The 15,710-nt window shown below is 54.0% G+C and overlaps 1 protein-coding gene across 4 annotated transcripts in view; it reads left to right on the top strand.

The window, feature by feature from the left end:
* Positions 1–15,710, top strand: part of AK8 (adenylate kinase 8) — a 128,008-nt gene that overhangs the window by 97,092 nt on the left and 15,206 nt on the right. For 2 of the 4 annotated variants that reach the window (XM_021070821.1, XM_021070826.1), the window contains one exon: positions 14,374–14,544. The exons of the other annotated variants lie outside the window; for them this stretch is intronic. In XM_021070821.1, the coding sequence (XP_020926480.1) occupies positions 14,374–14,544 (171 nt within the window). The remainder of the gene's footprint in view (positions 1–14,373; positions 14,545–15,710) is intronic. 4 annotated transcript variants of the gene reach the window in all.

Here is a 15,710-nt window from a genome sequence, read left to right as displayed (position 1 = left end):
CTCATCCTCTCCCAGAAGCAACCACTCTTCATTGTTTCCAGGGTTTCTAGAGAATTCCTTCTGCATCAGTAAGGAGATAAAAATATATGCATTTATTTTGTATACATGGAGACACACTGCACTGCCTACTTTCTCTTTTGACAGCGTATCTAGAGATAATTCTGTGTAGTGCATTAGCTCTGCTCAGTCTTTTTACAATTTTTTGGTTAGAGTTGATTTATAGTGTTCTGTCAATTCCTGCTGTACAGCGAAGTGACCCAGTTATACATTTATACACATTCTTTTTTCACATTATCCTCCATCATGTTCCGTCACAAGTGATCAGCTGTAGTTCCCTGTGCTGTGCAGCAGGATCGCATTGCTTACCCACCCCAGATGCAGTAGTTTGCAGCAACTGACCCCAGACTGCAGTTCATCTCATCCCCCCTCCCACCCGGCAGCCGCAGGTCCGTTCTCCATGCCCACGCGTTGGCTTCTCTCCTGTGGAAAGGTTCATTTGTTCTGTGTATTAGATTCCAGATATAAGTGATATCATATGGTATTTGTCTTTCTCTGATTTACTTCACTTAGTATGAGAGTCTCTAGTTCCATCCATGTTGCTCCTAATGGCATTATTTTGTTCTTTTTTATGGCTGAGTAGTATTCCATTGTGTGTATGTACCACATCTTCTTAATCCATTCATCTGTTGATGGACCTTTGGGTTGTTTTCATGGCTTGGCTATTGTGAATAGTGCTACAGTGAACATAGGGGTGCATCTATCGTTTTTTCAACGATTTTTTTTTTTTTGGCCTCTGTAGGTCTGCACCCCCAGCATATGGAAGTCCCCAGACTAGGAGTAGAATCAGAGCTGTAGCCACCGGTCTATGCCACAGCCACAGCAACGCTGGATCTGAGCCACATCTGTTACCTACACCATAGCTCACGGCAACCCTAGATACTTAACCAATGGAGCAAGGCCAGGGATCAAACCTTCATCCTCATAGATGCTAGTCAGATTCGTTTCCACTGAGCCACGATGGGAACGCCACACGCATCTTTTTCAATCAAAAAAAATTTTTTTTTTTTTGTCCAGATATATGCCCAGAAATGGGATGGCTGGATCATATGGTAGTTCTATATTTAGTTTTCTGAGGTACCTCCATCTTGTTTTCCATAGCGGTTGTACCAATTTACATTCCCACCAGCAGTGTAGGAGGGATTCCTCTTTGCCACACCCTTTCCAGCATTTGCAAGTTGTAGACTTACTAATGATGGCCATTCTGCCCGGTGTGCGGTGTTACCGTTCTTTGTAATAGCCACGCAGTGGTCCAGCCTATTAAATTAAATTAGGCACTAATTTAATCATGTCCCTCTTGAGCGTTTAGACTGTATTCCTTCTTTCTTTGCAAACAGTGCGACGATTGGTGTCTTGTAATCGGGCTCTGTACCTTCATGCATCGTCCCTACAGATAGTAAAATCCTAAGAAATGGAATTGCTGGATGTAGTCGTGTTTTCGTTTTTGATGGGCACTACCGAAGAGCCCCAGAGCTCCTAATTCTACTCATGGAGATGAAAAGCACCCCGAGATTGAAGGGGGTCCGTGCTCGGAAGCAGTTAGAGCATCCAAGGAACAAAGGTTTCATGTAGTTTTGGGGACACCCTGCTGCCAGACTCCAGGACACCTGTGCAGCAACATGGGTCCCCGGAGCCACCTAAGTTTGTGACACAGTTCAGTTGAGTCTCCAGTGGAAATGTTTGACGTCATGAAACTGAAGTTTTAGGAAACGTATTTTTTTCCTTAGGATCGATGATGGGTTTAAAATATGCCTAATTGTTTTCTTTCCAGAACGGTTGTCTCGGACCTTCCCTTGTGGCGGCGGGTTAAGGATCTAGCATTGCCGAAGCTGTGGTCGCAGCTTTGGCGACGTGGGTTCGATCCCTGGCCCGGGAACTTCCACATGCTGCAGGTGTGGCCAAAAAAAGCGCATGGCTGTCTTGCCCACAGCCTTGGTGCTTTCTAGAAGTGAGATTTAGTGTGAAAGACACGAGATTTGGAGTCCAAGACTGGAGTTTGAATTGGTGTCAGTCAGCACACATTTAGTGAGCACATGTGGTGTGCTGGGACAGTGGACAGGCCGGATTGGCCAGCCTACCCTCTAGGTGGGAGCCAGCCTGAGAGGGAAGGAGGGTTATACTCGGGTTTATTACACCACAGACCGCCTCAGTTGGCTCCAAGCCACGCGGGAATCGAGGAGGCAGAGCAGAGGCCCTGAGACAGGAGGCAGCCCCACCTCTTTCTAGTGACTCCCCCTCTCAGAGTCTCCCTGTCTTCTCTTTCAAATCCGAATTCCTAGTCTACATGGTGGAGTTCCCACTGCGGCAAAGCAGGTTAAGGATCCGAAGTTGTCTCTGTGGCGGCCTGGGTTCAGACCCCAGCCCAGTGCACTGGTGAGGTTCCGGCTGTGATGGAGGTCACGGCTGCAGCTCAGATTCGAGCCCTGGCCCAGGAACGTCCATATGCCATGGGTGCAGCCGACAAAGAAAAAAAAAAATTGGTCTGTGTGGTGTCAAGTCGCTACCAGGTTCAGAGAGGTGGTCTCTGCTAAAAGTGAACAGCGAAGCTTAGCACTTAGCGGTTTGGTGCCAGTTTGGTGAAGAGAGGATGGGATTAGCCAACCGGCCCCCAGGCAAGTGGGTGCCACTCACCAACAGAAAGAATGGCCCTTCTGTCTTTTTCAGTCTGTCTTTTTCATTTGCTGCGAGATGCCGGCCCTCCTTCCCAGAGGTGCGTGGGTTGGGGGCGGCCTGGTTGGTGGAATGAGGGCGGGAGGGTGTCCTCCGGAGCTTCGTCCTTCCCTCCCGAATCCTCCGGCCATGCCGGCGAGCCCTGGAAACGTCTCTGCCGCTGCCGGGGGCAGACACCAAAGCCCCTGGCTGCTCCCAGATTGAAATGTCAGTCGCTCCGGCTGCCCCCGGACAGAGGCATTCAGGAGTCATCTGCCGGGTGCCCACGGCAACTGCTGCGGCGTAATAGAGACAAATGTAGCACCAAACTGGAATTCGATGGATCTGAAATTATGTATTTAATTCGCAGTTGCTATAGAGTGCTCATAAACCCTTGATCATGATAGAGAGGCCAATAAACATTCGAGAACATAAATATTTGGCGAGGAAAAGGCTCTGTGAAACATTTAGTTGTGGAGTCGTTAGAAGAACAGAGAAAATCAGCCAGGCAGAACTCTCTGGACACCAATCTGGCGAGTTATGTACGTAGGGTCGGTAGTGACCTGGAGTGAGCTGTTTTACGAGCGGGCAGACGTTCATTGGACACGCACAGGCGCCGGCGTGGAGGGCAGCCCTGCCTCACGCAAGCCTCGAGCTGCTGCCCTTCAGGCACCTGAACCGAGGGGCAGAGTGCTTACTGGACACCAGTACCTGGCGCTGTGTCGGCCAGGACGCGAGCCGGGCAGGCACCTGTGCATCGGAAGCCGGCAGGTGGAGATGTGCCTTGAACCCTGGCCTGCTGTGATCTCTGAGGCTGGGCAGAGAAGCCGTGTGGCGGTCAGGCCCAGACGTCCCTGGGTTCGAATCCTGTTTTGCCATTTACTGGCCACAGACCTTGGGCAGGTCACTCGCCCCCTCTATAACGGGGCATGATGGTAACGGCGCCCGCCCCCTGGGTGTGCTGAGAAGCCAGTTAGGTGCTGTGTGTCCAGTGCGAATGAAAGCATGTGTGCAGCTCCAGAGAGGGAGCTGGTCCAGCACCCTCCACCCTCGCTGGAAAGACGCTGGGGATCAGGCCAGCAGGGTGCCGGTGGCGAGAGGGTGGTTCAGGTTCGATTTGCGTTTTGGAGCGTGGCTCCTGATGTCTGATGTCCACCTACACCTGCTCTCTGTGGGGTAAGACGTGGGTTTGGGGGTTGGTGGAAAGGTGGGTTAAAAGGAATTTGTTAGATGAACAGCGAAAGTTTTAGAAGAAGCAAGCGATTTACATAACAAACGAGGCACCTCCTCCCCTGCCCTGCTTTCCCAAGCACAGCTTCGCAGCCCAGGATCCCTGTGTCCCACATTCATCCTTTGTGTAGATGCTGCAGAAGCAACGATGGTTTGAACGGCTGGCCTCGATGAAGCTTTCTCTTTAGAACCTGGGAGCTTCTTTTGGGGAGAATAATTCTCTACAAGAGTGAGCTGCAGTTTTCTTTCCTTTGAGAGGGAAACCAAGGGAAACAGAATTTAAATGGACAAGAGTCTGGACCGAAAGAACCTTTGAGGTGTCTGTAAATGTGATGATGAGAGGAAGAACGCAAGCAGGCTGAGGGATACGTTTCTCTCCTTGGAGATCCTTGTGAATTCCAGGTGGTCATGGGTCTGCGGTAATTCTGCCTGCAGAATCGGAGGACTGCTGGGGTTCTCTTTGGTTCTGGAGCCCTGTGCTACAGCTGCTACCAGGGCTGCTGCTTCTGGAGCTGGTGGTCATGGATCTCAGCAAACCGGAAGGTTATTTATTCATTCTGCAAACGCTGGGTTAGCCTCTTGATCAGTGTTACGTGCACACAGGGCAGGCTCTGGGGATGCGGAACGAGTGAGACATGCCTGGCCTTCCATGGTGCCCCCCCAGATCTGCCTTTCAGAAGGGGGTTCAAGGGTGCTCGACCCACAGCACTCTCTCCTGGGGGGTTTCCTGGGGTGCAGTGTAGGGGACTTGACACCAGGGGGACACCCTGGACAGGAAAACTGTTAAGGGGCCAAGGACACGCGGCCTTCCAGGTCCCTGCCACACGGAAAAGATGGAACTCTGTTAAATAATCTGATATCCTGGCCTGGAGTCCCCGCTGCGGCACAATGGGTTCGTGATGCTGCTTGTCTCTCTGGCAGCTTGAGTTCGATCCCCGGCCGGGCGCAGTGGGTTAAGGATCCGGTGTTGCCCGAGCTGCAGCCAGGCCAAGAAAGAAAGGCAAAACCAAGATCCTGGCCTGAAGGTGAGCCCCTCCTCCACCAGGTCAGCTGAGAAGGGAAGACGCCGATAAAAACATCCGCAAAGTGTGGCTCATTGGGTCAGCGGTACGGTTTGGTCACGAGGCCCTTTCTTTGAATGGTTGGAAAAATGTGGAATCACACCCAAGGAGGTTGGCGAATTCCAGGAGGCAGGCACGGCTCAGGGAGGGGCTGCCTTTTGCTTTCCCCTTCATGGAGCAGCCATGGGACAAGCCAGCAGCCGCAGATACACCGTGGCAGGAGTCACAGAGGGGCAAACATCCCATTGATGACAGCATTAGGAGCTGGTGTCACCTTGGGGTCCCCCTGCAGGAAGCTGATTCGCGCCATCCTTGTCCTCTTTTATCTGTGGTCCTGCTCAAAGATAACGAAATGCAAACAGCCACTTCTGTCCTGAACCGAAATGCAACTTTGCACCTGCCTGTGGCCGAGGCATTTCAGAAACAACAAAGAAAGCCATCTGCTCACACCTCCCTCCCCTGACCTCGCCTTCGGCTCCTGGTAGCCGTGGCTGCATCCTGGTAGCCGTGGCTGCAGGGACTCGGGCCTCGGGCCTCGCCGTCCTTGCTTCTCCCCTCCCTGGAGTTTGTACTGAGCTGAGTGGACCTCGGGGTCTGCCTGCAGCTGGTCCCTTAGAGAGAAGCCCCGTGGAGTGACATGAAGGCCCGGCCCCATCTTAGCTGCACTAACTGAAGCCAGGTGTTTCTCCTCCAGGCCCCCTTTCTGCATCAAGAAATGGAGTGATAGTAGTACTTAATTCGGAGTTGGCAGGACACCTTTGTGCATGCCACCTGCTGTCCCCATTGTCACCTTAATGCCACTCCAGGAGGCTGCAGGAACAGGCAATGAGAGCAGTTACCTCCTGTGGTCAAGAACTCAGGGTGGGGGGTGGCCATTCCACCCCAGCAGGCAGGAGGGACCTGCCATCCAGTGCCATCCTGCCACTGTGGGGAGGATGCCCGCCAGTCCTCCACAAGGAAACGGGCCTGTCCCGCCTGGAGCTGCAGCGGGCCCTTGCCTAGCAAAGATGTGCTCACCTGGGAGGAGTCCAGGATGGCTTCAGCTCTGCTCCCCCGACCCCCGCCACCGCCCATCTAAGCAGCGTGCCACTGCGGACACATCCCATGAAGCCCTTCTAACCAGGCCACTGACCCAAGCCCTTCCCAGATAGAAATTCTGGGGTCCTGCTCTTGGGGCCAGGCAGCGGGTGAGTGCCTGCCGTCCTGCGGGGCCGGGCTCACCCACCCACAGACATCTTGGTAATGGAGAGGCAGGTGAAGAGGGCCCAGGACGGGCAGGGGTAAGGATGTGAACGCTCACTGCAGGGCGACTTTGACAGATGACCTTGCCTCTCTGACCCTCTGACTCCTCATGGCTAAAAGAGGCAAGAATAGTATTGAGACTGCCCTGTGATGCCCTGATTCAGAGTGCTCAGCCCAGAGCCCAATCCGGCAGCGGCTCTTCCTATTAATAAGGGCAGCACTTGAGCATTGATGTGTAGGTTCCGTAGGTATTTATTACGGGCTGCTCTTTGCCAAGCCCTGTCCCAGATCCCGGGGCTTCAGCAGTGAGGCAAACGTTCGCATGGAAGGAGGCCAGAAGACCCTACACCAAGGAGCAGAGAAGAAACAAGAAACACCTGCCGAGACAGAGTTCCGTGGGGAATTAGAGGCCACGGCGTGGCAGAGAAGGGCGGGGGGCAGGTTCGTGGAGCTGGGACAGCACCTCTGAGGAAGGGTCATTTAAGCTAAGAGGCGAATGAAAACTCAGAGCCAGCCATGGGGAGATGGGAGGAAGAGCCATCCAGGCTCCAGGCGGGAGGAAGCCAGGCCGGTTCCAGGGCTGCTCATCTGGGAGTCGGGATGGGGGGCAGTCGGGAGGCTGTGACATGCTAAGGACGAGGCTGGAGAGCCGGCCAGCCCCAGCCCCTCAAAGCCAGGGTGAGGCTGGGGAGCCCTGGGAGCTGGGCAGACACTCCGGGTGTGGGGGGGTTGTCTCTATGTTTCACGCACCTTATGTGTGTGAGTCCATTTGTTGTGAAACAGTCAGAAAACGTAGCCAAGTAAGAGTATTTCTAGTATCCAGGGCAACCTCTGGTAACATTTTGGTATAGTGTGTGTATTCTGACATTGTCAGGGAAACGCTACAAAAAGAGTTTAAGGAGTTCCCTTGTGGCACAGCGGGTTAAGGATCTGGCATCATCACTGCAGCGGCTCAGATCGCTGCTATGGCGCAGATTCGACCCCTGGCCCGGGAATTTCCATATGCCACGGGCCTGGCTGAAACAAACCAACAAACGCAGGGTTTTAACTGTACACATTGTATCGAATCCCTCCCCGCACTTCGTATGTTGTGAATTCATTGTCCCAACTGCTGTCCCCAGCGCCTGCGTTAGTGGCCGCACAGCCCTCCTCTGAGCGTGTTCCCCCGGCGCCTCCGGACCCCGACACAGACACGGGGTTATTGCAGATGCCCCTGGGGTGGTTATTCCAGAGCGGGTAGGCTTCTGGGCTCAAGTAATACGTTTAATTCATAGGCGGCTATCGAAACCCGGGAGTTTTAAGTTGCAGCCAAGGATGTGGAAAAGCTTTATCTAGATGCTCAGGTTTCAGCTCACAGCGGGGGTCACGTAAGAAGTTTAACCCAGGAGCGTAACCAGATAAACAGTTTAACCCTGGGTTGCTTCTCGGTAGGCAATTAGGGGCGTCTTCTCCTGGCACCTCCAGGCAACAGGGCTGGGCCGAGAGCGGGGCCTCCAGGGCAGGCGTCCTTTCTCCCCCGGATCCCAGGTTCCTCCAGCTGCGATCAGTCAGGTCCAGGTGTGGTCTGTATCCACTTTCCACAAGCCCCAGTCTCTGGATACACCCGCAGCTAGGTGCAGATTCAGGAGGGGTTCGGCCCAAGGGAGCCCCCTGCCCCCCATCGAGGCTGCAGACGGGCGGGGTGAGTGTCGTGACCTGATCGTCGGGTGAAGCCTATTTGATGTCGTAGCATCTGAACCTGTGTCTTTGCTGGTCCACAAGGAAGAGCTTCCTGTCACTTTTAGGCATTTGAGGAGAAAGAGCAAGTGGCTTTCTTGGAATGCACCCTCAGAGGGGAGTTGCCCAGAGTGGGAAGGTTCTGGAAAGACTTTGAATTGTGCCAGGAATGCTGTGGAGGTGTGTCTCCCGCTGGGTCTCTGCTCTGGAGAGATGCCTGGAGGAAACGCAGCGGGTGGGGGCCCAAGGGTGGTAGGAAGCAGTGGTGAGGCCGGCTCAGGCGGACCCGGGGGCCTGGGCCTCCCGCTGAAGCTTGTCCATGGCAGAAACTCCAAGTGAGCTGAGTGTCAATCCCACAAGCAGAGTCGGGGGGCGGGAGTGGGGGAAGCAGGTGGTGGAGGCGGTAAAAACATGGCACTTGCAGGCACCGACCCTGCCTGCCCCGTGTGGTGGCCTTTGTAGCCACAGGTCCTTCTGGCTTGTGGCTGTGCCCACCCCACCCCCCAAACTCATTCTAACCCACCCTTCAAAGGATGAGATTCTTTTTTTTTTTTTTTTTTGTCTTTTTAGGGCTGCACCCACCGCATATGGAGGTTCCCAGGCTAGGATCTGAACGGAGCTGTAGCCTCTGGCCTACACCACAGCCACAGCAACACAGGATCTGAGCCACATCTGCGACCTACACCACAGCTCACAGCCATGCCAGATCCTTAACCCACTGAGCAAGGCCAGGGATCGAACCTGCAACCTCATGGTTCCTAGTTGGATTCATTAACTACTGAGTCACGACGGGAACTCCAAGGATGAGATTCTTGAATACAACATAATTGAGTGAAACATTTGCTGAGCACCTGCTGTGTGCCGGGCAGTGTTCTAGGAGCTGCCAGAAGGGCAGACAACACCCAGACCCATCAGGTGCCTTCACATGTCACACAAACATATGCAGCTGTGACGTCTCCCAGGGAGGGGGCTCAAGGGGGACAAAGCAGGGGCTTGAGAGGGCGGGGTGCTACTCACCACAGGGGTCTGGGGGCAGACATCTCGGCAGAGTCGTGGGTCAACTTGGGGGGTGGCCCTGCGGCCACTGGGAGACCAAGAGCCAGGGCCACCTGTGCAGAGGGTGTGCTCCCAGCAGCAAGGAGGCCGTGTGGCCAGGGAGTCGGGCAGGGGGCAGTGAGGGGACGGGGGTCTGCCAGCCCCTGACACCCAGGAGCTGAGCAGGTGTCGGTATTGTGTCAGCTCATCCTGAAACAAGTCGTCTAAAGGAAACCAGAAATGTAGGCACAGAGTGGGTAGAGTTATGGGCCCTTGACTGAGACGAACCTGGTCCGGATCTGGCCCTGCCCTTGACTGGCTTCGTGGCCTCGGGCAAGAACCTCTCTTTCCTCATCTGTAAAATGGGACTGGTCTAAGAGCTCCTTCTGAAGGTCGTTCATGAAGAGTACTCAAAACATGACACTGAGTGACAGCAGCTAGTCCCAAAGGTCACACACTGTGTGAGATCACTGCTGCGCAATGTCCACAGCAGGTAAACCCACCGAGACGGGAGGCAGAACACAGGTCTCCCTTGAGGGTGATGGCGGGGTTTTGGAGGTAGTGGAGGGTGTGGCCTCATCTGTGAAATGGGGTGACGCTGACACGTCGGTCCCAGGCTTGCTGTGAGGTGTGTCTGCACGTCCTTGGCATGACACCTGGCACGGGGTGTCTGATGAGCCAGAGCTGTCCCCAGGGGATCTGCACAGGGCATCTGGAGAGGCCCCGTGGCCCAGTGGTTACAGCTCAGCCCGGGGTGTCCCGCTAAGCTGAACTCAGAAAGTCTGCAGTTACTAACGACGGGACCTTGGGAGGGTCACTCCCTGCTTTGAACCCCGGTTCCCACACCCATCAGTCGGGGCAGAGAGATTCCATGACCCAGCGTGCGTGTGTGGCACGTCTGTAGCAAAGACCGTCAGTATCAGCCCGTGAACAACGGCCATCGCATGGGGACATGGTTCGCAGAAGACGTCAAAATGTGCTTCCCTCGCCTGGCAGAACCAAGTGTGCCCGATGCCATCGTGCATCTCATCTCTCTGCTAGATGCCACCTGGCCTTTTCATACTGCATCTTTTCCTCTTTTAATAGCAGATCAACCCCAGGTGCCAGGAACAGGGAGTCTCTATTCGTACGTATATAACTGCACCTTGTAAGCTCTGTGACGGCAGGAACTCTGTGGTACTTGGGACAGTTGGTGACTGGCACACAGGGGGCACTAGGTCAGGATTTGTTGAATGAATGAATGTGAGTTGATTTTTCCTAAAGCAGAGGCATTGGTTTGCACTGAGCGTGGTACACTTTCTCGCCTGGCTCCCCTTGCACCTGGGGCACATGGGCGGCCAGGTGAGCCGTGCCGTCTTCACAGAGTCAGCTCACCGCTTGTGCCTCTCAGTGGCCGCCGTCTGTGCTGGCCCATCTCCGGTCTGCCCGCTCTTGTGACATGAAGTGTGACTCCATGACGATGTCAGGGTGTCAGGCTGGTGCTGGACCCATTAAATCATCGTTCTGTATGTTGTCTGATCCACACGAGAGCCTGGTCTGCTCATACGTGTGTTGGCGTCAGATACTGGCCCTGAGCATAAAATCTATGATTTTCCTTTTTAAAAACTAGCTTTTTCATGTGATTGTATAACTTCGCATTTCCCCTAATTGTAAAAACAAAACATTCTCATTGTAAAAGAAAAGAGAAGAGAAGAAAAGGAAAGAAAAGAAGGCAGATATGCATAAAGTCCCCTTTTCTGCTCTCAGTCCTTTTCCCCCAGCAATCACTGTGGCTGGTTTGATGGACATCCTTCCAGATTCACTTCTCTTGTTAAGCAGCTCGTGTGATACACGTTGTTACATAACTTGTTTTAAATTTAAGATTGTGGCTTGGGCTTTTCTCCACGGGCAGCACCTTAGATCGGCCTCATTGCCGTTCGAAGCTGTAGAGTATGAGGCTGCCACAGCTTGTGAAGCCCCTCTGGCTGTGGGCATGTATGGTGTGTCCTGTTTTGGGCTATTGTAAGTAATCAGCAGCGGGGCGTCTTACGCATATATCTCTGCACTTGTACAAGTATTTATTTGCTTGGAAGAAATTCCTGAACCAAGATGGCTGGTTGCCCTGGGCCTCGGTGTCCCCTTTTGTGCATTGAGAATCACCACTGTTCATCCTGCAGGATGAAATAAGGTCATGTTTGGAAAGTCTGTAGGACAGTTGGTCGCTCAGGGTAACCACCTGCCAAAGGAGACTTTGGTTTTTATTTTAAACCAGGATGCATCCGGAGTTCCCGTTGTGGTGCCGCCGAAACGAACGTAACTAGAAACCCTGAGGCTGCGGTTTCCATCCCTGGCCTCTGCTCAGAGGATTAAGGATCCTGCGTGGCTGTGGCTGTGGTGTAGGCTGGCAACTATAGCTCCAATTGGACCCCTAGCCTGGGAACCTCCATGTGCCATGGGTGTGGCCCTAAAAAGAAAAAACAAACAAACAGAAAACAAAAACGGAATGCATTCACTCTAGCTGGACTGCCCATTGCTGTTCAAGTGTAGGCCTCAAGAACGTTTGGGTTGAGTTCCCTGGCTTTCTGTTGGCCTCCATCCTTGAAGTGGCAGCCGTTTGGGTGCTCTTCTCACCCATGGTCCCTTGGTTGCTGCCACCTTTCCAGCTGGATTGAGTTAAAGAGATGCCCAAGGCCTGTAACTGGAAGGTTACACCCTGGGCCTTCTGGTAGACCAGCAGGCGCTTCATTTCCCAGCAACGCGTCCATGTCCCAGTGGGTCGGAATCTCTGTCACGTGATAATAGTATTGGCTGAAATAACATGGGCGGTTATCACAGGGCGGACCCACCCCTAAGCACAGGGATGAGGTGTCTTCATCTTCACCACCTGTTGCCACCCCACCGTCACCCCATCCCTCCCCCCGAGCCCCCGCCTCATCCCTACCCCCCCACCCCAATCCAGGCGACTGAGAGCCTGAGGCTGGCCCAGGATCACACAGCTCCTGCGTGTGGAGAAAGGGTCTGAGCATTGATTCGAGGAGGCAGCTTCTGGCACCCGGTCGGTCCCTCCTCCCAGCCCTGGGTGCAGAAGTGGGAGCAAAAGAAGTTCTTCCTTAGGTATCCAGCGGGGAATTGAAGACATGAACCACAGGTTCTCAAATTGTTTATTTGGGTGGAGGGGTGCCCTGTGCGTATTAGGCTCATGTGACATCCAGACCGAGAAGCCAGGGGAGAGAGCAGAGCCATTTTGGAGGAGGGCCAGGCTGCCAAGACTGGCACACCGTGGAGGCAGGGCTCTGGACATCTGGGACGTCGGGGGTGCTCACCCCCAGGCCTCAGAAATGAACTGGGCTGAAGATGGCATCTCTCAGAACCAGAGCTCCCCGGCCCACTTTCCTCCCGGTCCTTCAGCCCAGAGCCACGGACTGCCGTTCCCGCTCCCTGAGTGCCGGGATCCCCTTGCTGTCCACACACAGCAGCGCGCACACAGCAGAGCTTCACGGCGGGGCCCGGTCTGCCCCCCACGGCAAGTAACAACCCCTTGGGGCCCCTCCTGTGAATGGACAACGTTGGGCAGGAGGGAAGCCTTAGCTACAGAGGGTCCCCGGCGAACTGCCCTGTGCATGACCTGAGACCCCTGCTCTCTGGACATGACTGGGGGGCTACGGACTTGCCCACCCTCCACCCCAGAGAAAGGGGGTCCGGGCCCCCGTGTCTGCCGCCGCCGTCAGGAAGCCAGCGTCCAGAATCATTAGCCAAACAAAAGGCGATCGCAGGCTGAGCCCTTTTAATCACCTAATGGCCGGGAACGGAGGCCCCAGCTCGGGTTTCGGGCCTCGCTGCAGCCCGGCCGCTGCAAGTACAGCCGCGTTTGGCCGGGCTTCTCCACATTACAGCCCCGACACGGACGCACACAATTGAAGTATTTGAGAACAATGAAATATGCATGGCTATCAATGACAGCCCCACGAAGTGCGGCAATTAGCCGCGTAATCCGAGAGAGGGAGCCGGCCCTCGGCTGCCCGTGGCTCCCCATTAGTTAAATGCATTTTGTACGTCCTCATCCCATCAAATCAACTAACACTTCCTTTAATTGGTTCATGAATTATACAGCCGCCCTGCATTATAATTTAATCGCCGGTAAACATTCCGAGGGCCCCGCCGTAAAGCGGATCTCGCTCATTAATTCGTTAATTTCAGCAGATGGAAGGGGCGCGCGGATGCACGGTGGCAGAACAGAGTGCCTTGGGCAACGGAAGAAGGCGAAAAAGGTGGGGGGCCGTTTAGGTTTTTTCAAGGGCTGTCAGAAACTCAATCTGTGAGCTGTCAGCAGTCCGGACCCGTCCCCCGCCCCCTCCACTCCGCCGGCTGCGGGAAGTGACTGGCGGATTCATAGGGAGGCTTGTCAGCCGTCTTTAAACATCAAGCCAGCGGGTAAACCGAGCCCAGTGTAAATTAATTCTTGTCTTTCGGGGGCCCCCCTTTCTCTGTCCCCATGAATATTTCATGGCGGGCGCATAAATATTAATTCTAATAGCTCTGCATAGCGGTTATCATTTCTGTTTTATGACAAATATTCATAAAATATTCAGGACCCTTTTTTAGAACATTTACACACTTGATTGTGAATTTCCCCGGTTTCCTGGGGACACTGTAAACATATTGGGGTTCTCTTGATGGACTTTTCCCCCTTAATTAATACCACCGCTTTTTAATACTTCCTCCGCTTTAGGTTTCCCGAGAAGTAAAAAGCTATTAGATCAGAGGGTGGAAGGGCATTTTCCCCCTTCCGTCTGTGAAATGGGAGAGCCTGTCTCTCTTTGACACCCGGGCAGTCTGACAAAGGATCACCTCCCTGCCTTTTTATCTTGAAAACAATATCTTTTCCGCCTGTGTCTGTTCTCCTCCTACGTTTTCACCGAGAGCTCTGGCGGCAGCCCAGCTTACTGTAATGAAATTCCTCGGAAGATGCCGTCGCAATATTTATGCAAGGATTTAACATAATTTTGGAGTAATTAAAGTGTGGGTTTAACAAACACGGTGGCAGATTCCTTAGGCAAGACAGCTGCGGCTGGGATGAAGGATCTTTTGGAATCCACTTTATTTCTCTTTAACCCTGAGAGGCAGCTGTGCACAGCATTCCCAGGGAGACAAGTGGAGGAGGGGGTCCCAGCGCAGGGGCAGCCGGTGCCCCTCAGGTGATGGGCACAGATGAGGCAGTGGCTTTGGCTTGAAGGTGGGGTCCAGAGAGTCTGAAGGTCGAGGGGGCATTGACAGTGTCGACCTCACCCTACTCACTCCCCTCCTAAATCGCTTCAGGGTTCCTTTTCCATTTTCTGATTTCCCCCAGAGGCTTCAGGAATGTTCTAACAGCTACAGGGAACAAGGGGTATTATTTTACTTGTAGGAAGGAAGCGGAAGAGCCACCTAGAGTCAGCCGGACCTGCAGCCCAGCCTGGAGGCACCACTTAACCTCTTGGGAGCCAGAGGTTTTCATCCTTGATGTGGTTCGGATCACAGCACCTTACTTGGATTCAATGGGCCAGCGCACGTGTGTGGCAGTGCGTCTGCTCTGCTGGTTGGTACAGTGCCGGGCACATGGGACGTCATGGTTTGCCACAGTGGTGATGATGGGGACGGTAGCGATTCCTGAGTGGCAGAGGATTTGAGTTGAAGCCAAGAGGTGGTGTGCTTTAAGGTGGATTCATGGAGGAGCACTCGGGTGAGGAAAGGGTTAAAGTAGAAGCTTCTCTGCAGCACCTCATCAAAGCAGATATAGTGGAAAAGCCAAGAGTGGAGATTCTGACAGTGGGTGGAGAAGGCGCCTGTCTGGGACGTGCTTTTTTTTTTTTTTTTCGCTTTTTAGGGCTGCACCCATGGCATACAGGGGTTCCTAGGCTAAGGGTCGAATTGGAGCTACGACTGCCGGCCACAGCCACGGCCACAGCAACGCAGGATCCAAGCTGCACCTGCGATATATGCCACAGCTCACGGCAATGCCGGTTCCTTAACCCATTGAGTGGGGCCAGGGATTGAACCCATGTCCTAATGGTTCCTCGTCGGATTAGCTTCCACTGTGCCACGACAGGAACTCCCGTGCTTATGGAACTCTTCACCGGGCCATTGGTCCCTGAAGGAGACCGGCTTTGAGAAAGGAAGCCTGGAAATTAATTCACCTTCTCCTCCCTTGGCTCCCCGGTTCTGGGCACCGGTGACCGGGAGAGGCACTTGTTTCCCGGGCAGCCCAAGGGTCCAGATCTTGCACAGGCCGCTCTCTGGTCCTTGAAGCAAACTCGCACGTCTAGCCCGGGGGCCGCCTGTGGCAGGGCAGCCAAGAAGAAGGTACGTGGTGGAGGCGCCCTTGGCAGAGCATCTCCTGCCTCGAGTCCCTTCCAGCTGATCTGCTTAAAGTGGAGGAAGGTGGCTTTGACTCCACCTGACTCTGGGTGCAGCACAGGGATCTAAAGCCGAGCCAGGCGTTCGGGCTTGGGGTGTGGGGGTTGCACTGAGCAGTGGACGCCAAGACTCCCTCCTTCCTTCCCCCTCCGTTCAGCAGATTCACAGTGGAGTGCTGTGCTGGATGCTGGAACCAGCTGCCTGGGTTTGAATCCTGGCTCCACCCCTATGTTGGTCAGTGTTCTCCGGAGAAATAGAACCACTGGACGTGTATGACGTAGAGAGAAAAGATTCATTGTAAAGAATTGGCTCATGCGGTTAGGAGGCGGACAAGTCACAAGATCTGGG

The sequence above is a fragment of the Sus scrofa genome, chromosome 1 (genome assembly GCF_000003025.6).
Source record: "Sus scrofa isolate TJ Tabasco breed Duroc chromosome 1, Sscrofa11.1, whole genome shotgun sequence".
Taxonomy (NCBI): domain Eukaryota; kingdom Metazoa; phylum Chordata; class Mammalia; order Artiodactyla; family Suidae; genus Sus; species Sus scrofa.
This window is presented reverse-complemented; position numbering and strand designations above follow the sequence as displayed.